The sequence below is a fragment of the Chelonia mydas genome, chromosome 10 (assembly GCF_015237465.2).
Source record: "Chelonia mydas isolate rCheMyd1 chromosome 10, rCheMyd1.pri.v2, whole genome shotgun sequence".
NCBI classification, from domain to species: domain Eukaryota; kingdom Metazoa; phylum Chordata; order Testudines; family Cheloniidae; genus Chelonia; species Chelonia mydas.
The window spans coordinates 39,081,846-39,106,330 of record NC_051250.2 but is presented as its reverse complement, the minus strand read 5'-3'; the positions used below and the strand labels follow the sequence as shown (position 1 = coordinate 39,106,330).

General features: G+C 47.3%; 1 protein-coding gene across 7 annotated transcripts in view; it reads right to left on the bottom strand.

Annotated features, from left to right (window-relative positions):
• Positions 1 to 24,485, bottom strand: part of STRA6 (signaling receptor and transporter of retinol STRA6) — a 54,582-nt gene that overhangs the window by 15,263 nt on the left and 14,834 nt on the right. For all 7 annotated transcript variants that reach the window (XM_043523750.1, XM_043523749.1, XM_037911571.2 and 4 more), the window contains 9 exons: positions 15,020 to 15,098; positions 13,615 to 13,700; positions 10,603 to 10,742; positions 9,422 to 9,588; positions 8,858 to 8,980; positions 4,680 to 4,747; positions 2,721 to 2,791; positions 2,069 to 2,130; positions 1,158 to 1,341 (listed from right to left, as the gene is read on the bottom strand). In XM_043523750.1, coding sequence (XP_043379685.1) covers positions 1,158 to 1,341; positions 2,069 to 2,130; positions 2,721 to 2,791; positions 4,680 to 4,747; positions 8,858 to 8,980; positions 9,422 to 9,588; positions 10,603 to 10,742; positions 13,615 to 13,700; positions 15,020 to 15,098 — 980 coding nt within the window. The remainder of the gene's footprint in view (positions 1 to 1,157; positions 1,342 to 2,068; positions 2,131 to 2,720; positions 2,792 to 4,679; positions 4,748 to 8,857; positions 8,981 to 9,421; positions 9,589 to 10,602; positions 10,743 to 13,614; positions 13,701 to 15,019; positions 15,099 to 24,485) is intronic.

The following is a 24,485-nucleotide window of genomic DNA, read 5'->3' as shown; positions in this document are numbered from 1 at the left end:
TCACCTCCCAGCGACTGGAAACTGGAGTCCTGTTACATTAATTTTCCTGGCATCCTTCCAGGGGACCAGGCCCCTTCTAAATTTCAAACCAACCTCTAGGAAAGACTCAGAGGACAGTGCAGCATTTCAGATTGTCCCAATTCCCAGGACTATGCTTCGGTCTGAAAGTTTCTCCTATCAAACCCTTCCCACCAACACTACCACAGGGAGCCCATGAGATCAGCTATTGAACCCCAATTCAGCAAGGTATGTACGTACATGCCTTACTTAAGCACTTGAGTAGTAAGACCCCGCGTATGCTTCTCTAGGCATGTGCTTCGATACCTTGCTGAACTGCAGCCTCAAGACAGACCCACAGTCCAATGATGTCAATGAAGAAACTCCCGTTGACTTCTTTGGATCAGACTTTTGAACTTTTAATCTCTTACATCCAGGAACTTCCCTCCCAACACCAACCACACCCCACCTCCCTGCATACCCACAAACAATGGGATTAGCAACACACTCAGGAGCAGGGACAGAACCCAAGATTCACAGTGTTCACACTCCTGTTTTAAACATTACATACCGCTATGTAAGCCAGTCTAGCTGATGGTCACTGCCCTGCTACGCAGGTGTCTCTATTACCATGGGACAAATGGCTCAGTGACTGAGTGGTGCCCCTTAGTTATTTTTACTCATTAAAAGAAGAGAGAAAAAACAAACCCAAGCAGCTGTTGTCCTCTCACTCTGGGGAGCTGGGAATTTGCTTTGGTCTGTGCAGCTCTGCTCTAGTTGAAGGGGAAGAGTTGATACTTAAATGTTAAGAGGTCACGAATTCTTTGGTGCATCTTGATCCTGAGGGTAAGTTTCAGTATCACAGACCTTTGCTGTCACCTAGACAAATTGCCTGTTTCTTGGGTAGTCTCAGCAGAGAGCTCCGGGACAGAGAAGTGTGTATAGTGTGGGGAGGAAGGAGAGGCATACAGACTGAACACCCCCTTCAAGACGTCACTCCAAAGCATGGCAGTTTGGAAGCTTTCCTTGCCATCGTCCATGCTGTACCAGACAGAGGCCTTTGGGCCTCTTACACAGACAGCCCAGGATTTAGGCAGGGAAAGAGGACTGGGATCATGGGCACCCCCAGCATCAAGCTTGACAGACTTGGAGAGACTCACCTTCCAGTGACCAAAGATAGTGTCTGACTGTGTCCAGCTCCCGCTCCATGTCTCCAGGGACACTCCCCGGGTTCTCTGAGGGCACAATACCAAACTGAACCAGCAGGACAGTGATTTCCTTCGTCATCCCTGCTCTCACTATCTGAATGTTGGGGACGAAGACGACGAGCAGCAGCAAGGCCATCTGTGAACCAAGAGCCTGGTGAGCGCTACAGACAGTGTGCAAGGGAGTGTGCTCATGCATGTACACCAGCAACCTGTTCACCACCACTGTGGTAAACTCCCGCCCCACAGCAGCTGCTGACCACATCCTGGACACTGCCATGGAGTGGAGGAAGCAAGGGGGACATGGGTGCCAGAGCCTCAGACACAATGGAAAGGTGACAACAAGAAAAGGGTTAAAAACTCCAGTCTGTTATGCAGACTGGGACTGGCCTGAGGCTGCCAGGGCAGGAGTCCTCAGTTCCAGTCTCTCGCCCACTGCGCTGGCAGGAGCACACAAAATGAACACCAACAGAGAGAGCTGTAGGCAGCTGCCACGTCTGGCCCTGCTGCAGATGGAAAGCAGGGCTGTGATCAGAGCCTGGTCCTTGCTGAAGCTGATTACCCTGCCACAGAACAGTGACAGCTGCAATGAGTACAGAGGGGTGCTGCAGGCTCCGTCAGCCAGGAGTGACCCTTGGGACAATGCAGCCTGTCACTGAGATTAATCCTTCTTGCTCCTGGGAGAGCCCTCGCAGTGCCCAGGGCAAGTCACAGAATGGGTGGGATGGGTGCGGGAGCCTGGCAGTTGGATGGGGCTGCCCATCTTGCTTCCCCACTCACACAGAATGTAAGTAGGGCATGGGAAACAACAGGACAGGCTAGCAGGGCCATCCACAGGCCCAGCAGGGGCATTGCTACGGGCTTACCTGGTAAACAGCAATCACGGCTGTGGTTACAGAGAGAACCAGCTTCAGAGGAACCTGGAACCCTGAAATCCCAGAATGATAGGGGGACATAAGAGACAGGAGACCAATTCCAGCCTGAGGCTTACGAGCACCAGGGTGACAAGTTAGCAAAAGGCATCCATCTGGGCTTCCATTCCTTCACAGTGTCAGTCACTCTCGCCATCCATCCAGTTTCATTACATCCGTTCATAGCTGTCTGACCCCTCTCCTTCTAGCCAAAAGCATCCCCACCACTATGGTTTCATCCAGGCCTTCCTCAGCACATCTAGATTCCAGATTCCACCCATCCACTCTGTCGATACAACAGTCAACTGAACTGCTAAACAAGTACATGAGGGAAGAAGCCTAACAACACAGAAACCTTCATGCAATCTGGGACACAAGGTTGTCATGCCAATGGAGTTAGCACTCTCCTTGCAACACCCAAAATTTCCTTTCACAAAGATGACAATTCATTCAAATTGAGTTGTGCATATTTAGTACGGCAGCTGCCTCGGCATAGATGCTTTGAGAGAGCGAGCCAAGAAACACAGTTTCTTCATGTGGGAGGAAGTCTGGTGCCAGAGACCCTGCTATGCCTAAGAGCGCATCAGAAGATCTTGTCATACAGTACCTTCCTGGGGTGTGTAGATGTAAGAGCGTAAATACATCTGGGTCCTCGAGAGGAGACTTACTTTCCTGGAGCTGGAAGAGGAAGAATTGCGATGAGTCAGGTATGAAACGTTGGCCCAGAACAAAAGCACTGCTTTGATTTTTAACACTTATCGATCAGCACCAGCAGCCTGCCCTTTTGGGTGGAAGTTCTGATGAAGCTAGTACACACAGTTCTGCCAATACACCTCAGTCCTGACTTGTAGCATGCATAGCCACTCCAGCCCCAGGCTCCCCATGCACAGCACAGCCAGTGTATGTGGTCCTGAGCTTACCACCACTTCGAGAACAGCTTCCTTTCTAACAGCCGCAAATAGCACTGTTCAGAGCAGCATTTCTCAACTTTTCTAGGCCAGCCACCCCTCATTTGAAGTCAAAATTGTCAAAATGCCCTTACATTTGGTATAAGAGTAAAGAAGTGTCAATGATAACAAGAGTAATGGAATCCAAAGTCAGAATGGATCCAGTGGGATCGTCTAGTCTGACCCCTTGTATGAGATGGGCCATAGGACTGCCCTGAATTCCTGTGTGAACTACAGCATGATGGTCATGTATGAAACCCAGTAAAGATTATATTTACATCCATAATGTGTGTGTTTTGAGAAGGTGACAGAATACTTGATGTTGGAGGGTAAGTGTGTGTGGGGAGGGGAGAGAAAGATTTTCTTTGCTTTAGACTAATGAAGTTTTCAATGTCTCACAAGTAAGGCTGTGAGAGTTTGTCACGGAGGTCATGGAATCACGGAAAGTCGTGGAATCCCGTGACTTCTGCAGCAGCTGGTATGGCTGGCCTGGGGGCTGCCTGAGCAGCTCGGGCGGCCCCTGGGCCAGCTGCACTGGCCGCTGCTGGGGCAATCTTGGGTCATTGCTCACCCCACCACCCAGCAGGAGTTTGGGTAGGGGGCTCAGGGCTGGGATTGGGGCACAGGAGGGGGTGAGGGCTGTGGGCAGTGCTTTGCAAGCTCCGACTGGGGGTGTGGGCTCTGAGGTGGGGTTAGGGATGAGGGGTTTGGGATGCAGGAGGGGGCTCCGGATTGGGGCAGGGGGTTGGATGTGTGTGGGGGGTTCGATGTGTGTGGGGGGTTCTGACCCGTGGCAGGGGATTTGGGTAAGGGAGGGGGTTCCGACCTAGGGCAGGGGGTTTTGGCTCCGGCCGGGCGGCACTTACTTCAGGTGACTCCCAGTCGGTGGCACAGCGGGGCTAAGGCAGGCTCCCTTCTTGCCCTGGTTCCACGCTGCTCCCAGAAGCAGCCGCCATGTCCAGCTCCTAGGCAGAGGGGCCAGGCGACTTTGCTCAGTGCGTGGTGCCCGCATCCACAGGTGCTGCCCCTGCAGCTCCATTGGCCATGGTTCCCAGCCAACAGGAGCTGCAGAGGCGGTGCTCAGGGCGGGGGCAGCACGCGGAGCTTCCCTGGTTGCCCCTGCACCTAGGAGCTGGATATGCCAGTCACTTCCGGGAGCTGCATGGAGCCAGGGCAGGCAGGGAGCCTGCCTTAGTCCCGCTGCGCCACCAACCAGACTTTTAACGGCCTGGTCAGTGGTGCTGAACAGAGCTGCCAGGGTCCCTTTTCGACCAGGCATTCTGGTCAAAAACCGGATGCCTGGCAACCCTAGTCCCCCACTCTCATCCCCCAGCACCCAAGCCGACCCCCCCCAAGCACCCATGGCACCCCCAGGCTGCCCCCCCACCCCAAGATTTAATCAGGGGTATATAGTATAAGTCATGGACAGGTGATGGGCCATGCATTTTTGTTTACTGCCCATGACCTGTCCTTGACTTTTACTAAAAATACCCGTGAATAAAACGTAGCTGTACTCATAACCCCCCATTGTGTTTACTGACCTACCCCCAGGCAAGAAACACTGGATTAGAACCAAGCAGAGTTCCTGCAGAAGAGGAAGAGCATTGTTTTGGCCGTACCTTCTTTTGTGTGTTCTTTTGGCCAGGATAGTCTTCAGGTATTCATTATAATAGCCATTCCCTACAACCTAAAGAAAGCAGCACAAAAGCCCACTTGTTATTTGGATACAGGACACAGTCAGATGCTTGAATCAACGCCGTGGTTCTCTCCTTAGAGTGGTTATCTACAAAAGCCCTATAGGTAGCCCTGTGCTCAAAGGTTCTACCTTTGTCCAGTTCTTGCTTCCCTTTTGTTCCCTGGCCGAAGAAAACCCTTCCATATATACATTCTTTAGGGAAAGCATTGCACCATCTACTGGCAGCCTCCAATATTGAATTCATTCAACACCTAGCATCTTCTTTCAAATAGAGAGTCATTAAGCAGTTGCATTCAGCTATAGGAATAAAACTTACACACCAAGAAGTGTTACACAATCCCCTTTTTAGATGAACAACTTTTATTGACATTTTGCAACAAAACATTTGAGTTAATCACTCCAGAAGAACACTGACTCATTCACTAGAGCCTAAATATCACTCTAGATGCGAGAATCACAGGCTCCAGCCTGAAAGACCATTTTGATACCAGACTGACCAAAAGGAAAACACTCAGTCCAATGCTAAGAAATGCTGGGAGCAGGATTTAGGTGAACTAGAGGGTTCTTTAGACTAAATCCAGGATTTGGTATAACACTAAGAAATCTGCAAGGGATGAATTTGTTTTGGTTTTGTTTATTTGTTTGTTTTTGGTGGGGGGGGGGGGTGTCAGGGAGAGAGTTTGTGTTATTACATTTTTAAAATAGGTTTCCCCCCATATCCTCCAAACAAAGGTTGTCTGATCCTAAGGGATTATCCCCTACTGCCATGAAAACCTAGGGGGAAAACAATGAGACACCAGTTCTGGGCTGAATGGGACCCATTGATGCCTAAGCTTCTTGAGCTAAGGAGTTTACACAGAAGAGAGATTTTCTTTCCCTCCCAATACAGCAAGATAAAAAAAAACCAGAACCATCAAACCCACTGCCCTCTGGGGCACTCGTGGGCACAGCCAATGTGCCAAGAACTGGCAGCTAGGATGGGGATACCTGGAGAACCTGGGAAACAGAGGTGGCAGGGGCTCAGCCAGAGGGAGCAGGTAGGGAATAGGCAGTACTCCCAGCAAAGGTTCAAGGATTATTATTGACAGCACCTATGCTGAAGTAGGAGGGGAAGGCATTTAGAACAAGTTAGACCAATCACCTTCTTTCCTCAGAGCCTGGAATGATGGCAGCAGATGGCTTCCATAGCCTGGATCATTCCAAGACAACTCAAAATGGGAGCCTTCCCTTGCTGAACAACAGCCAGCTGCTTTGCTCTCATCACAGGAGGTTTGTTATGCACCAGAGGTGCCAGAACAATTTTTATAGTGGGAATGCTGATGACAGAAACCATGGAAATCACGTTTTTTTATTACTACTTCAAGCCAGGGGGTGCAGCAGCACCCCTAGTTCCAGCACCACTATTATGCACTGAACTTCAGCCACACTCCTCTTACTCTGGGAGATATAGGGAAGGACAGGAGCACCTTGTGCATTTGTAGGAGCAACTAGAGTGCCAAATGGCAGCATTAGAGGACTCCGGCTGAAGCTGAGTTCCAAGGGGTAGGATCCTGGGAGGTGACCAGGCACCAACAAAACTGATGCATTAAGGACTGATAACTCAAGCTTGGGAGATGAGCACCTTCCAATTCCCCTTGCATGTAATGACACTTGGCTGGAGTGCAATCAGGATGTTGCAAGGAAAGAGGAAGTTGAGCATCTCAGATCCCTTTTCAAACAGGGCTGACGCTGGATGTGGAGGAAGGCTGCCTGCTGGGCCCATGACAGCAGAGAGGAGATAAAATAGGAAGGTTTGTTTGCTTGGAAGAATAATTAAAAGTAACTTAAGTGATTGCAAGCCCCAGAGTAGGGGGTGGGTGGGAAGTGACGAACACAGAACAGGGTTTACTGGAGAGTCAATAGCACTGAGTGAAGAGGCTCAGCAGGTTGGCTCAAATGAACATATAAAAGCTTGATGTTCAGCTGACACCCTTAGGTTTGCAAGCTCATGGGGACATTGACTTCCTCTGCTTTCTAACTCTGGACAAGCCAAATGTGCCCCTAGAACAGCCTCTTCCCACCATTTCAGCTTCTGATCTTGGCTGGAGCCCAGAAGTAATGAAATACCAGGGGGGAAAGCCAATAAAATATTTGCAGAGTTTGGACTAGAGCAGTGGTTCTCAAACTGTGGGTCAGGACCCCAAAGTGGGTTGCAACCCAGTTTTAATGGGGTCGCCAGGGCTGGCATTAGACTTGCTGGGGCTTAGGGCTGAAACCAAAGTCTAAGCTCCGCCGCCCAGGGCTAAAGCCCTCAAGTTTCAGTGCCCCGCAGGGCGGCAGGGCTTGGGCTTTGGCCCCTGAGCCCGGGGCAGCAGGGCGTGGGCTTTGGTCCCCCTTCCTGGGGTCGTGTAGTAATTATTGTTGTCAGAAGGGGATTGTGATGCAATGAAGACTGGGAAAACCTGGAGTAGAGGCTCTGTTCACAGCTTAGTGTTTAGCTAAGTCAGTTCCTGAAGCCTAACCCTACAGAAACACTCAGGGCCACCTTTGCAGAGCCTGCCTCTGGTTTTCACCCAGCCATTTCTATCTGCTCAGCTGATTAAGCCTGCAGACAAGATACAGACATAAATATCCATGTGAGCAAGTGACGCACTCGGGAAGTGAGGAAACTGACTTACATGCACAGACATGGGGTTTGTGCACACAGACAATCATCCCAGTGTGCAAAGTTGGATGCGGAAAGTGTGCCTTACAATTAGAGAACTTGTGTGGCCCCATTCGACCCTAAGGGCTTGTCTACACTTGAAAGTTATTTTGGATTAGGATGGGATGTGAATTTTAAAAAGTCACACAGTAGCTATTCAGGAGCAAGAGAGTGTCCACAAAGGGAACTACTGCAGGTAGTGATATATGCCATCATGTTCCAGCAATGCCCCTCTGCCATGTACATTGGCCAAACTGGACAGTCTCTACGCAAAAGAATAAATGGACACAAATCTGACATTAGGAATTATAACATTCAAAAACTAGTAGGAGAACACTTCAACTCCCTGGTCACTCAATAACAGATTTAAAAGTAGCAATTCTTCAACAAAATAACTTCAAAAACAGACTCCAATGTGAAATTGCAAAACTGGAATTAATTTGCAAACTGGACACCATCAAATTAGGCCCGAATAAAGACTGGGAGAGAATGGGTCATTACAAAAACTGATTTTACCATACTAATTTCCCCGTACTGTTACTCATACCTTCTTGTCAACTGTTTGAAATGGGCCACCCTCATTATCACTACAAAAGTGATTTTTCCTCCCTTGGTATTCTACTGTTAATTGAATTGTCTCGTTAGACTGACCCCCCACTTGGTAAGGCAACTCCCATCTTTTCATGTACTATGTATATATATACCTGCTACTGTATTTTCCACTCCATGCATCTGATGAAGTAGGTTCTAGCCCACGAAAGCTTATGCCCAAATACATTTGTTAGTCTCTAAGGTGCCACAAAGACTCCTTGTTTTTACTGCAGGTAAATTTCCCTGTAGACAAGCTCTAAGTAGAAGGCCAGACAGATGTGGAAACAATATGAGAAAACCATCTGGCAGAGCGATGACCAGTCAAAAGCATTTAGTGACCATGGATTTCAGAGAACCAAGATCAGTACCTCAGGCATTTTCACTACAAAATGGGGATGATCTATTTCGCACATAAATAGAGAGACCTGCTATTAAGGAAAAAAATTAATACACATGGCATTTAAAGTATTGCAAAACTGATCAGTTTCCATGCCAATAAGACAATACACTCCAAAATGTTTTTTAAAAGACATAAAATACAGGGAATGACATATATCTTGAAAGTTGTCTGATTCATGCCACATTCTGTGTCTCTTCTATAGCCACATCTGCTCTGCTGGGCACATCTTCAGCTCTGATTACAGGCACTAAAGTCTTATTCACTAATTAATTAGCTCACACACACGATCAAAATTTGAACCAATAACTGGTACATAACTGTTGCAGAGGAGTGGAACTAACATAAGGGGGAAAATTTATGTTTTCTACACAATGCCCTTAGCGGAGTCAACACAGCATGGATTTGAAAGGAAGCTGCAGTGCATTACCTCTCTAGCAGTCGGTTTCTCCTGTGTGAAGCTCCTGACAAGCAGTACTGGATACCAAATGCTCAGGACTATGAGGCAGAGGATAATAGGAACATAAGATAGCAGGGAATAATACCTGTAAATCTGGGGAGAAGAGGACAGTTGCTAAGTGTGGTTATAACTTCATACTTCAGCACAAGCCTGTACGTAGTATTCTATGTACTGTGACCTACAACTTCCTGCTCCTGTTGCCCCTCCGTCCAAAGAGTTCAGATTCACAGTTTAGGATTCCTCAGATGCCTGCAGATGCCCAGAATGCAGCAGTAGCCCCAAAAGCCTTATTCTGTCTGCATTAGATTAGGAGATTGCAAGGGCTCTGCTCCGATGTGGCCTACACTACAGTTATCCACACCTTAGGCTCAAGAAGAGCCTGACTTGAGACTTCACCGTAAAAGAGTGTCTCCCAGTTCCAAGCACCAGCCATTCATCCCCGCTCCCTTTCCACTTACCTGGAGATGTCTTTAGTAGCTGATATGACCAGGAAGGAAGAACAATACCCATGTTATGCATCTCATTTGCATTTACCTTGGATGACTGAGGGCAGTCCACTTTCTGCCAGATATGGACCACACAGTGGCACCAGGAGAGCAAGCAGCCTACGAAGTACCCGGCTCGGTGTCTGATTGTGGCGCATGCAATTAAAGGATAATAGAAGGCAGGGTAATAGAGCAAAGCCATGATCTTCCAGTACTCTAGACAAGGGGCGGGGCGGGGGGGAGAGAAAAAACAAAATTGCAGAGCTCTCAGTACAAGGATTAATAGGCAAAGTGATGCCCTTGACTTGCATATTGGCTTAAGAGGAGACATTAAGCCACCCAAAGCTGGAGACTGGAAATCCAGTCCATGCTAATGGCATGCAGGGACAGCCAGCCATGGCACCTCTCTTCCCCTTGGCAGCACCATCACACGAGGGCTTCCCAGCAGCCTGCCCATGCAAAATGCTCACTGGATGAGACCTTAGGGTGCTGCCTCTGCTTAGCAGAGTTTAACTGCTGGGATGCCTTCACTTTGCCATATGAAGCTCAGATGAACCGTCACTTTTTAGATCAAGGCGCTTCCCCTCCAGCCCCAGTTGGCTTTGTCTGGTTCAGTTCAGAGGAGCTCAGCATCTGCAGCTCCCATTCACATCAGCTGGAGCTCTGGCTTCCCAGTGCCTCTATGGCAGGCCCCACCAGTACTAATGCAAGTGATGGAACAGCAGTACTAGGCAGGGCCTGACAGAGCACAAGGCTGCTTCACAAAGTTTTGCCCAAGTCACAACAGCACTGGCTTTTTCAACGGAGCCCCGCCCAGCCCTGCTGGAGCTGCAGTCCCTTTCCCCGCTCCCCCGATTGTAACATAGTCCATTGTTAGCAGTAGCACACGCTGTCTGGAAATCTGGAGTATATTTGCACTGATCTGTGTGCAACAGGACATGCAATAGATTGGCCAACCATTGCCTGGGGAAGGGCCAGGGGAGGCCCAACACATTTTAAATGTTAAAACAAACAAATGTGTGCATGTGGGGAAAGGTAGCCAAAAAATGAAGACAGTTATTCAGGGTGTCACCCAGTTAGGGGAAAGCCTGCACTGGGTCTGAATGAGATCCCTGTGCCCACCTGGGACAGCCTGTGGGGAAAGCCCTGGCTTCTGAGGGGCCCAATGGACTGAAACAGCAAAACACCCGCAAACTTCAGAAAGGGATGACCCAGCACCACCTGCATTACCTCGACTGCGTGGGGAGGAGCTGGCAATGAAAGGCAGGGGGTCGGTATCCAGCACCAGCACACAAACAGAAGAGAAGAGGATTCCAAACACTGCTGCCACAAGCCCCTGGTGGCCCTCTGCCTCCAAGAAATTCACAGGGCTGCAACAATCGGGGGGGTGGGGGGTAGAATGAGAATAGACAGGGTGCCCCTTACCCGCACCTCCCCATGGAGATCACCCTTCCCTCCACTGCAGACAGCTTGAGAAAGAAGGGCACAGTGGTTTGGGGCACCACATCCACCTGTCTCTGCCACAAAGGGTAACCACTAGGTGCATCATACAACAGCTGGGATAGGGGAGTTACCACAAAGCCCCCACCGAATGGCCAGTGGGATGTACCTGTGTGTCCCATTTGCCAGCATGGCTCACCACCAAGGTATCTGGATGGGTCCCCCATGTCCTCTGTTTAGCTGGAAGAAACTGATCCCCAACCTGACCCTGCCACAGCCATACCCTGGGCTTCTCTGAGCTGCCCTAAGGACTCACGTAGTTCTTCACGGTCTTTGCTGAGTGTCCCTGTCACATTTGCAGGGAACATGGAGCTGCAACCTCTCTCAGGGATGGAAAATTCTTATTTCTACTGTCCCAAAGGCATGCATGGTGATTTAGACTAAAAGGTGAGATCATGGGAATTCATGATCCATATGGCTCTGTGGATATGGGGAAAGCAGTGCATGTGATATACCTTGACTTTAGCAAAGCTTTTGATACGGTCTCCCACAGTATTCTTGCCAGCAAGTTAAAGAAGTATGGATTGGATGACTGGACTATAAGAAAGCTGGTTAGATCATCGAGCTCAACAGGTAGTGATCAACAACTCGATGTCTAGTTGGCAGCCAATATCAAGCAGAGTGCCCCAGGGGTCAGTCCTGGGGCCAGTTTTGTTCAATATCTTCATTTATGATCTGGATGATGGGATGGACTGCACCCTCAGCAAGTTCGCAGATGACACGAAGCTGGGGGGAGAGGTAAATACGATGGAGGGTAGGGATAGGGTCCAGAATGACCTAGACTAATTGGAGGATTGAGCCAAAAGTCATCGGATGAGATTCAAGAAGGACAAGTGCAGAGTCCTGAACTTAGGATGGAAGAATCCCATGCACTGCTCCAGGCTGGGGACCAACTGGCTAAGCAGCAGTTCTGCAGAAAAAGACCTGGGGATTACAGTGGACAAGAAGCTGGATATGAGTCAGCAGTGAGCCCTTGTTGTCAAGAAGGCTAAAGGCATATTGGGCTGCATTAGTAGGAGCATTGCCAGCAGATTGAGGGAAGTGATTATTCTCCTCTATGCAGCACTGTGAGGCCACACCTGGAGTATTGTGTCCAGTTTTGGTCCTCCCACTACAGAAAGGATGTGGACAAATTGGAGAGAGTCCAGCAGAAGACAACGAAAATGATTAGGGGGTTGGGGCACATGACACATGAGGAGAAGCTGCGGGAACTGGGGTTATTTAGTCTGCAGAAGAGAAGAGTGAGGGGGATTTGATAGCAGCCTTCAACTACCTGAAGGGGGGTTCCAAAGAGGATGGAGCTAAGCAGTTGTCAGTGGTGGCAGATGACAAAACAAGGAGTAATGGTCTCAAGTTGCAGTGGGGGAGGTCTAGGTTGGAAAAACTAGTTAGGAAAAACTATTTCACTAGGAAGGTGGTGAAGTACTGGAATGGGTTACATAGGGAGGTGGTGGAATCTCCTTCCTTAGAGGTTTTTAAGGCCCGGTTTAACACAGCCCTGGCTGGGATGATTTAGTTGGTGTTGGTCCTGCTTTGAGCAGGGGATTGGACTAGATGACCTCCTGAGGTCTCTTCCAGCCCTAATCTTCTATGATTCTATGATGTTAGAGATAACAGTAAGGAATGATGAACAGGTGGAAGTAGTCAAAGGACAAGGGGGTGTCTACTGCACTAGAGTTTCTAAATAATTGCCCAAGTCACTCCAAACCCCTATCCAATGGCAGATCAGATGCCCTCCCCCCACTCCAAGTTCTAGAACACAGATATCAAGGTCAGCTGGTAGCAAAGGTCCCAGAGTCACCTGGCATAACAGTGTGAGCAAAGGTCTGGGATCCTGGAGGAGGATACCAGTGGGAAGGGTTCCAGTTACTGACTGAATTTCAAATTTTCTGTGCCTGGGGATAGATTGTTTAGTCTTCTGGTATCACAGTCAACCCCCGCTGCTGGGAGGAGAATGGCAACATCATTGTTTTGCACAAAGAGGTGCACAGCAGGGTTTCCTTGGGAGCATAGGCCTCTCTTCAGTTTGGTTTTAGTCTAGTCTGCAGCCATCTGACCGGAACAGTGTTGGGCTAGACCACCAGGCCAGCCATCAGGGCTGCCACATGAATGGCAGAGTGACTCAGAAGCAACCATCCTGGTCATAGCTCTTGTCATAGTTTGTCAAAAGAAAAGCTGCCCCATGCTCTTAGGTCAGCCTGCTGGGGGAAGAGGAGTGGTAGGGGTGAAAGCCATGAAAGCAGTAAAGAGAAGAAGGTTCAGGTTAGGTTAGGTAACGCTCCCAAACTTTAAGATTCTTATCGTGAACTTGGAGACAGCTGAAAATTTTGACCAGAAAGAGCCTGATCCAGCCCTTTCTGCCTCTAGCCTGGGGTTTGAAACGCAGCCTTGAATTCTACACCTGCCATTTCACCTCCTAGCCTAGTTACATGCCATGCTGTAAAGTGCCAAGGTGCCAAGCTACCCAACAGCCGACTTTCTGCAAATCAGAACACTAGATATACCAAGGGCTAACAGGTACACCCACAAAACTGTGCTCACAATAATTTTGGATGGCAAAATCAGAGACAGTTGAGGAATCGGGGTCATTGAGAGATTTCAGCAATTCCAGTCTGAACAGCATCAGGGAGTGCAGAGTCACATGAAAACAAATGTAAACCTCAGGCAAGGTTGCCTGCGGGGCAAAGGGAGCAGTGTTGTTGGATGAGTGCAGAGGTGTGGATATGGGGTTATTCTGGGTACCTCAGCAGTCCAGGTGCTCCATTCCAACAGCATTTATAGAGGCTCTTGCGTTTCACCAACAGAGACAAGACTATCAGCACAGCTAGCTGCAAAGAGAGCCAATGACAAATAATCAAAACAGTAAAAGTACCTATGAGGGTGCAAACCCCTGGCCCCATCTCTTTAAACTCTGGCCTCATGGGTGGATGTATGGGGATATCAGATACCCAGTGAGGTGTGCTGCTGTGCAAGAAGGTGCCAAACAGAGAGATGCTTATAGGTCTAAGTAACAGGGAATCAACAGTGGGCAATAAATCAGTCCCTGCCTGAGAGGGCTTGCAGCTCCCATGTGCAGGTAGGTGAAGCAATAGAATAAAGGGCAGGAACACAGTTCGTGTGGCACGGAATGAACCAAAGAACAAGAAAGGGAGCTAGAGCCTCAGCTGATGTACGTCTGTAGCTCCCATTGACTGTACCGGAGCCAGGCTGATTTATACACACGAGCCGAGGATCTGGCCCTTATCTACACCCCAGTATTTGAACAGATATAGAACAAAGTGGGTCAATACAGTCTCTTGCCACCCTATTCCTTGTAACCTCTCTTCCTTCCTCCATCACTCCAGCGGTTTCACCTGAGAGGTGTTGTCTTTTGTGATAATAGTCCCGTTTTCAGGACACCAGATTCGTCTCTGCGCTGGGTGGCTCTACCCAACCTTGTGGATATACAGGCTCAATCAGCTTCTGCTAGGGCCACCTAGGCCCTAGCATGAATTTCTAATTCTCTCTGTTGAAGGGAAGCATGATCAGCGATTGGGGAACTCCAGAGAGGTCCAGAGGAGTACCCAGTCATTTGGGTCTTTCTCCCAACTATTCCAAACTTCGGGTGGTGATGACCAAATGTCATTACCAATTAGTGCCAAGTGAGTGGCCTGGGTGAAGATTTGTGGGCAAAGAGGATTTCAGTGGAGTTCTAGTGAACAGGCGTCTATCTTGCAAAACTACTACTGTTATTGGCATGCTTCCTGGGAACCTCTGAAGAGGGGCCAAAGGCTGAGTGGGACACAGGAAGCAAATTACCCTAAAAGCGACCCCTTGGGCAGCAAGTGGAAACGTGAAGTACAGGCTGCAGCAGAGCATCTGTTCTTCTGATAAGCTAGGGACTTTCAGCACCTAAAGAGGTGCTTGATTGACAGCTCTGCTGAGTTAAACCTCAGGCACTCGTATCACACTCATGAGCACGGCTCACAGATTAAGGCCAGAAGGGCCCTTGATGATCATCTGACCTTCTGCATGGTCCCCGCCGGAGAAGCTCCCCCATCTCCCAGTAATTACTGCCTCAACGACACAGACAAATGGATGTGACTTCCCTCAGAAGGCTGCACAAACCCCAGCCTCATCCAAAGATGGAATCTCGACAGATACTTACAGATACAGGAGCCATGCAGGTGTGATAAAGATGGTTGGGGATGGTGGGATCGCAGGCTGGGATAACACTAGGAAACATACTGAAAGAAGAGAAATAAAGCCACTCAAAATATATTCATTACATAAAGGAGAAGCGAAGACTTAGGAAAATCAAATGTAATGACATGCTGTGCCTAGAGAAGCTCGAGGAGAATTCTGCAGTTGGTGTTCTTCCAGCCTCAAGGAGAAAGTATATTTTTTATTCCACATCGATTGCACTTGTGTCAATATCTTAGCCATGCCTACAAAAAGCTTGCCTTCTGCGGAGCAGACCAGGGGGATGCGAGGCAGATTTTACATAGTAGTTTAAATATATTCTACTAATGGGAAAGGATCCGTATTACAAAAGGAAGAGCAACCAAATGATAGAGGGGCTGGAAGGGCTGATGTATGAGCAAAGATTAAAAGACACTCAATATGCATAGCTTGGCTCAGTGACTCAGAGAGACTGATCATCATGTAAAACATGTTTGACAGGAGTAAATAGCACAGCCAGGAAAGAGAAGGGGAATTGTTTAGGGTGGACCAAGGCAAAATAACTAGGAGTAACGGGTTCTAATTAAGCAGAGGAAAGTTTAGGTTGAATATAAAGTCAAGTTGCTTAACAACGAGCCCAATCTTGCCAGCACTGAAGTCGATGAGCCTTTTATCATTGACTTTAATGTGAGCAGGACGGAGTCTGATGGCTGTGAAAGAGGCTGCTGAGGGAGGTAATTAGAGACGTAGTCCTCACATAATCTGGACAAAGCACTGGGGAATGTTTAGAGGAATGGGGTCAGAGAGGTTAGGTGACGCTCCTAAGGTCCCAGCCAGACTCAATGTCAGAGTCATCCCCAAATGCTGACTCCCAGTCCTATGTTAATTTCATTAGGCAACAGCAGCTGGAGGATTTGAGTAGGGATAGCAATCAAACATTCAGATGTTTGTGAACAATCTGGGGGCACACAGTCTACAATTCAGTATGAGTTGCTCACAAAAGTTCCCAGAGCTGGGACAGAAATACCACAAAATGCACTTGGGGGGCAGGGAGGAAGTGTTTTAAGAACTTTTCGAAACATTTATAAAGGTTCAGGAAGAGTTTTGGATGAAACCTTGGTTCATGCATCCTTAGTTTTAATGGAATTCTATGTGAGGCTCGAAAGCCTCTCGGTTTGAAAAACATTCCTGCTTCATGTTACATGTCCCACCGGTCCCTTGACTTTGATGTAGCCTCCAGAGAAGAGTTATCCTGTGACAATACCCCATTCTATTGATGTTACCTCTTAACTATAGTTTTATGACACATATATCCAGCCACATTTGAATGTTTAAAGGCCTCTGAAACACAGCCAGGAGTCTAATGGCCCAAGCACAGAGCTAGAGACTTAAGTTCTAGACTTGACTGCCACCAGTTTGCCCAGTGACAATGGACAAGTCACTTAATCTCTCCATTGCATCAGTTTCCCAATCTGTAAAACAGGGATTGTGCTTCATCACTTTTATAAGGTGCTTTGAAAGCCACATCTGTGCAGTACTCTGTAATGACTATCATCATTATTGAACATCATTTGGTTTTAGATAGCCAGTCAGAAAGCATACCGACCTTCAGCGATCTCGGCTCTTTTCTGTGCTGACTGCAGGCAAACTGTAACATACGTACTTGAGTCTTCCCAAGCAGATTTCCATTTGCTCCTGCAGAGCTGGGTTTCAGACCGGGAAGAACCCATATTTTCTGCGTTTATTAAATTGTTCTGAGGTTACCATTAATGCAGTTATAGATACAGCTCTGGAAGTAGAACTGAAAATCTAAGTCAGACGGTCTGAAAATCTAAGTCAGATGATGATCAGAGTGTAACAGAGGAACCCTATACTTTAATTAGTGCTAAACACACAGCAAGTGTATAAACCATTATAAAGCAATCATAAAATGCTTCTACAAGCAGTCTGCATTTAAAAACACATTCAACTATTCCTGCTCCTCTTCTCTGCTAACTGCTCTCCTTTGCCATATTTGAAGTCTCCCATCATCTCAGGATTCCCCACCCCACAGAAGCACCACACACTTTCCATCTGAATGGCTTTTATTTTAAAAGTAAGATAAACAAGAAAGAGCAAACATAAAGTCTCCAAAGAGCAGCGTGTCTCCTCTGTAACAGGCAAAACAACAGCTGGCTGTGCAGTATGAGTTAAATTCCTCTTCACCCATAAGCCACTCAAAACAAGGTCACAAGGTGATGTGAGATATATACCCCACAGCACCCAACACCCTCATAAGCAGTTACAATGGAACAGTCCATCATTAACTCACAATGTAGAGTTAAGGATTGTTCAGCAAAGGAAGTTATTTAATCAGCTGAACATTGCAAATTGTCATACAATAGTAACAGCCTCCACTTATACATGAATTGTCATCTGAGGACTTAAAATCAGCCTACAAAAGGTGGGTTGGAATCATTACCCCATTATACTGATAGGTAGACTGAGGCACAGAGAGGTAGATTATATGCTGAACATGACAGGACAAGGCAATGCCCTGCGCACATTGCCTCGATTTTGGAACAAGCAGAGAAATGACTGACCTGACTGAACTCAAAGACTTAATCTTGAGCCCAGTTCATGTTGGGACAGTTTTGGAATAGCAGGCAGTATTCGTGCAGTGCAGAGAAGAGCAAGACAGTTTCCTTTATGTATCTCTGTCATAGAATCATAGAATATCAGGATTGGAAGGGACCTCAGGAGGTCATCCAGTCCAACCTGCTGCTCAAAGCAGGACCAATCCCCGATTTTTGCCCCTGATCCCTAAATGGCCCCCTCAAGGATTGAACTCACAACCCTGGGTTTAGCAGGCCAATACTCAAACCACTGAGCTATCCCTCTGCTTTGCAGAGCATGTGGCATTAGTACTTTCTTCTTTTCTCCCTGCTCACTCACTTTCATGTTCTGTGGAGTGTTTCTTGCACATGGGCGAACATTTAATAATGTTATGCTGACAGGTACTGGTGAGTGCAGGAATCACAAATGTCTTTGAGACAGGATGTGAACGCAGCCTTTAATTAGTGCTAACCACACAGCAAGTGTATAAACTTAGATTCATCTGTCAGGATGAATTAATCAGAAGATTCCCCCTGCCCCATGTAACACAAAAGGAGGTTGTGAACCTGCACAGGAGTTTGGACTGAGTGGGCCAGGGAATTGCTGAGAGGTGTGTGTGTGGACGTGTGTATCTATCTATATACATTGCACACAAACTGAGACTGGATAAGAACAGAGAGAGAGACGCAGGTAAAAAGCAAGAAAGCCAAGCAGCAGCTGGTGAGCAGAGCATGATCCTGGAAAAAGCTAGAGAGCCGTTAGGTCTGTTGGCTAAAGAGGCTTGGGCCTGTAAGCTAAGAAACTGCTCCTTTTGCTCTTGGTTCCTCCTGCATTTGGATAAGCTTCATTTGTTCATTCCTTGTACTGAAACAAGACTGCATCAGAGAAAACACCACACTCCATCAACTTCTACTTCCATCTGGAACATCCCCAGGACAAGGGCCCATTGTACTAGCATCTGGGCATACACATACTGAGAGATTTTTTATTATGGGACTGTGATGTTGCACCCCATAATGCTTTATGGAAATATGCTTATGAAAGTAAATATGACATAACCGGAATATGTTTTATGCTAGATATGCCATGTAATGTACCTCTACAAAGGTTATGATCTACTGAATATATTCATCCTATTTGTATGCATGTATCATTTTTGTATTTGAAGTTATAAATATTGGCTGTGTACTTGTTTGATTTTAAGTAGCCTTAGTAAGGCATTTGGTCAGCTTCTTTAGAAAGGAATTTGCCAGTTAAGTACCCAATCAAGAAACACTTAACAGACAATGGATCTTGGAAGACTCCAATCCACATAAGAAGTCTACCTGAGGACATTCAAGGTAGCATGGGAACAATGGCTGCTACCTATAAGTTGAGTCATGCATGGAAATGTGACTTGCCCATGTGACTCCAAAACTCCATCTTATAGCTGGGATTCTACACAGGGGGAGGGAGGGGTATCCACCCACAAGAGAAAGTCTATTTAAACCCCTGGGAGACCCCTCCATTTTGTCTTCAGCTGGCTGAAGAGATAGCCTCTCCACCCCCAAAGGTTACCTGAAAGAGACTGGAACAAAGGACAGTAACCACAGTGGTGTGAGTGATTGCTGGACCCAGACTAGAAGGAGACTAGTCTGTAAAAGGAAGCTTACTGGGTGAGGATTTTACCTGTATTCAGTTTTATTACTGTACTAGACTTAGACTTGCATGTTTTATTTTATTTTGCTTGGTAATTCACTTTGTTATGGCTGTTACTACTTGGAACCACTTAAATCCTACTTTCTGTATTTAATAAAATCACTTTTTACTCATTAATTAACCCAGGGTATGTATTAATACCGGGGGGTGGGGGGGGGCGGCAAACAGCTGTTATAGAGGGTGAACAATTTATGAGTTTACCCTGAAAATCTTTATACAGGGTAAAATGGATTTATTTGGGGTTTAGACCCCATTGGGAGCTGGGCATCTGAGTGTTAGAGACAGGAACACTTCTTAAGCTATTTTCACTTAAGCCTGCAGCTGTTGGGGGACATGGTTCAGACCTGGGTCTGGGTTTGCAGCAGGCTAGCATGTCTGGCTCAAACCAGGCAGGATGGGGTGGGATCTGAGTTACTAAAGAGAATTCTTTCCTGGGTGTCTGGCTGGTGAGTCTTGCCCACATACTCGGGCTTTAGCTGATCGCCATATTTGGGGTCGGGAAGGAATTTTCCCCCAGGGCAGATTGGCAGAGGCCCTGGGGGATTTTCACCCTCCTCTGCAGCGTGGGGCACGGGTTACTTGCTGGAGGATTCTCTGCACCTTGAAGTCTTTAAACCACGATTTGAGGACTTTGATAGCTCAGACATAGGTTAGGGGTTTGTTACAGGAGTGGGTAGGTGAGATTCTGTGGCCTGCGTTGTGCAGGAGGTCAGACTAGAAGATCATAATGGTCCCTTCTGACCTTAAAGTCTATGATTCTATGATTATTTATCCCTGGAGCTGCTAGGTGGTGGGCAAGGCTCAGCCCAGTTTGCCTTCAAGGGCCAGCCGGTCCATGGCATCATCCCATCTTCAACAGTGTGCCCTTGTTGCCAAGAAGGCTAATGGCATTTTGGGATGTATATGTAGGGGCACTGCCAGCAGATCGAGGGATGTGATCATTCCCCTCTATTCGACATTAGTGAGGCCTCATCTGGAGTACCGTGTCCAGTTTTGGGCCCCACACTACAAGAAGGATGTAGAAAAATTGGAAAGAGTCCAGCGGAGGGCAACAAAAATGATTAGGGGACTGGAACACATGACTTATGAGGAGAGGCTGAGGGAACTGGGATTGTTTAGTCTGCGGAAGAGAAGAATGAGGGGGGATCTGATAGCTGCTTTCAACTACCTGAAAGGGGGTTCCAAAGAGGATGGATCTAGACTGTTCTCAGTGGTAGCTGATGACAGAACAAGGAGTAGTGGTCTCAAGTTGCAGTGGGGAGGTTTAGGTTGGATATTAGGAAAAACTTTTTCACTGGGAGGGTGATGAAACACTAAAATGTGCTAGCTAGGGAGGTGGTGGAATCTCCTTCCTTAGAAGTTTTTCAGGCTTGACAAAGCCCTGGCTGGGATGATTTAGTTGGGAATTGGTCCTGCTTTGAGCAGGGGGTTGGACTAGATGACCTCCTGAGGTCCCTTCCAACCCTGATATTCTATGATTCTATGATCCCTGCTTCAAAGACACGACAGACAAAGGGTGGAAGGAATTATTCCCATTTTTATAGCTGAAGAGTTGAGTCACCCAGAGATTAAGTGAATGACCCAAGGTCACCCAAGGAGCCTGTGGGAGAGCGAGGATTAGAACTCAGATTGTCTGAGTCCTGGTGCAGTGCCTTAACTATATGTTAAGAGGAAGCCTGATCACCACAAGCATGAGAGTTACGTGCCAAGCTAGCAACATCCAGTTCTCTTCCCTAATAATTTCCCCATATGCTTTAGATCAGAACTGGAGGCAGTACTTGCCCCAGCATTCCAGTGAACCAATTTGTATGTTTTAATATGCAAATTACACCCCCAGATTCCAACTGACTAAGCCTCCTCAAAAGGCTTCAAAGAGGCTGAGAAAGGTCTCCATTCTCTTGCAGGAATGGAAGAGAAGCAAAGAGAAAAAGACGGCAAGATAGGAAAATGACAAAAATCAATAGAGGCTTCTACAGGGCCTCAGAATTCCTTGGGCTAGCCTTCTTACAAGGCACAGTCACAAGTGAAGAGAGTACCTATGCAATAACGCTGAACAAACATGGAAAGTTAAAAATTAAACAAAAATCTCCTCCAAGAGTGAATTTTTCTAGGCAAACTTGAATTTAAAGTGCTAGACAACATTGTGAGTTGCCCTTACTTTTATTAGCTTATAAGTACTTTTTGCAATATCAAGACCTCAGACCTTATGGTGATTCCAGCTTGTAGTAGGGCAGTCACCCAGCTCTTGTCAGGAAGGGGTTAAAAGCCGGGGTAGGGGGAGGCTGTTTGGGTAACAATTAGGATCCAGCTGACCCTGATAAGAGGGCAGGCTGAGGGAGTGAGAGAAGACTCTTGTTCCAGCTGAGGAGCAGAGAGGACCAGGCTGCCTGGTAAAGCAAGCAGGGTACCCGAGGCAGGACAGGACAGAGCAGAGCAGGGCAGGGCAGGGCTGAGGAGCTATGTCCTGGTGAGTCCCCAGGCTGAGGCCTTGCTAAAGGCCAGGGGAGGTACGAGGGCTGCAGGGAGACATCTGGGGCTGGAAAGGCTGCAGGTCCAAACCCCTTTGCTGATTATGAGTGGCCACTTCAGACTGCAGTTTGCCCCTGAGGGAAGGGGCTAAATGAGGACTGGCAGTGGTTCACTGAGGCAAGGTGGGTTTAGGGTATTGGGATTCCCCATGGAGGGGAGATTCAGAGTGTGGGGGCACTGCTGTGGGGCAGTACCCCAAGGTAAGGGGCACCGGGGTCCGGGAGGGACATGGGGCTGGAAGTGCTATAAGTGGTGGAGATCAGGAGGAAGCAGGCATGGGTAGGAGGCGCTCCGAGGCTGGAACTGAACTAATTCCTAGACAACCAGCAGGAGGCACCGCAGCAGCTGCTACACAGCTGCATAAATAGCAATCAACAGCTGTATAAATAGCAATCAAGTATTTCCCCTAGTGTTGCTGAGTTCTGCTTTAAGGTTAAGCACATTGATATGGAGATCAAATGTGCAACAGGAGAAAGGATTTGCTTTCACACACTGATAGCTTTAATGCAATGGGTTGCACCAGACATATGGAATATTCTTGCCTGCCTCCATGACTCATCAGCAGTCCTCTTCCAAAGTGTTTAAAATACATGATGCCATCTTAAGATTGTGTGTTTTATATATTTTATATACTTAAATATAGATTGTTTTGCATCATATTCTATGACCAGCGTTAGTGGGTAGCAAGCAGGTCGACTGCCTGGGACCCCACACCACAGGGGACCCTGTGAAGCTAAGTTGCTCAGGCTTCAACTTCAGCCCTGTGTGACGAGGCTTGGGGGCCTGGGCTTCAGTCCCATGTGGTGGGGCTTTGACATTCTGTCCTGGGCCCCAGAAAGTCTAATGCTGGCACTGCTTGGCAGACTCTCTTAACCCTGCTCACAGCCCTCTAGGGGGTCCCAGACCCCTTGTTGAGAACCATGGCCTAGTAGATACATCATTGGACTGTGACTCAGGAGACCTGAGTTTTATTCCCAGCTCTTCTACTGATTTGTTGAGTTAAGTCATTTCACTTCCCTGTCCCTCAGTTTTCCCTTCTGTAAAATGGGGGTAAGTTAAATGCTATGAGCTCTAGGGATAAAAAGCACGTTATCAGAATAAAGTTCATTTGAATGAGTTATTAGACCAGATTTCAATGAGACCACGGAGGGGCTGGGGATTTTTTTGGGTGGTTTGGGCAGGGCAGGAAAGTAAGAATGGCTTTTGGATCAGATTGACAATACTCTGCAAGACTTTCCATTTTAGTAAAAATGTTTTGTTCTGTTTTTTAATGAAAAAAAATCAGAAAATTTTCTTGGTCAAGATTCTCATTTTATTTTCAAAACCTGAACATTTTTACTGAAGATTTTGGCAAGGTGTGTTTAGACTTTTGATTAAGGAAAAAGGAATGATTTTTTTCCCCAAAATCTCCCCACAAAATTAAAAATTCTCACCAAAAATTGGCATTTTTCACCAAGATCTGGTTATGACAACCTACAGCACAGATTAATGTTCAGTAGCATATTTTGTAAATTAGTGCATCTTCCATAATTCAGTCTTAGTAAATCTTTGCTGAAAGATTGGGACATAGTTTTCATAAAAAATGGCTGTCAGATGTGTGCTATGGCAAAGTTCTAATGAATTTATGATATAGATATAAAAAGAAAGCTGTATTTTTTTAAACTTTACCCCCAAAATGTTTACTTGTGACCTGAGAGTAAGAATGAGACAAAGTTAGAAGGGGTCAAGAAGAGAACTGGAATGGAATTGGTAACAAAAGCTTCGATATTGCTTTTCATAAGAGCCAGGGGTGGAGTGACAGACATTCTTGGCCCAAAGTTTTCATTGAAATAAACAGATAATCTCAGAGCAGCCCTGTGAGCTACTGGAAATAAAGGAAACCTTTCTTCAGAAAGATGTTGGCACAACAAGTTTCTGTCTACTTGGATTGTCAATTGCTTGGGGGCAGGGGACACCATTTTGTTCTGTGTTTGTACAGCCACTGGCACAACCCAGGGCCCCACGGCGCTGCTACAGTACAAACAGGTAAATGATCCCCTCTCCCTACCCCCACGTGTGGGGAGGCAAGGTGATTGGCTCTAGTTCTCATTCACACAGAGGCCCCTTAATGAGAATCAGGTCTCAGAGCTTAAATCATTTTGATGATGTGCCGCAGGTAGCAGCCCAATGGCACTTTACAGTGCAAGGGGTGGGTGGGTTACACAACATGTTCATCAAGCAATGTGTTCCAGCAGAGGAGCTGGAAGAGCCATTTAACAGCTGACATCTTGTTTGCACTTTCAGTGTGAGGGCAAAAACAATATCAATCTCCTCACACAGCAGAATTCTTCCGGCATCCTTACGGCATGATATGCCCTCACCATGCGGTAATGCCAGGAGATAGGGGGCAGAATTACATTAATCTGAGAGGTTTTCATCTTCCTGAGAAATCATCTCATAGGACAGAGCCAAAGAGATTTGGCTTAAGTGGCAGCCACAGGCATTAATAACAAATGAACATTGGTTTTGGTGTCTAAGCCAGGACAGAAAATCTGCTCCCTACTCACTCCTCCTCTGCTTGCGTGTCCCTGCCTCTCCCCCTGCTCTTCCCTCACCCCTAGCTTATCAGTGAACCCTCCCCATTTTTGGGG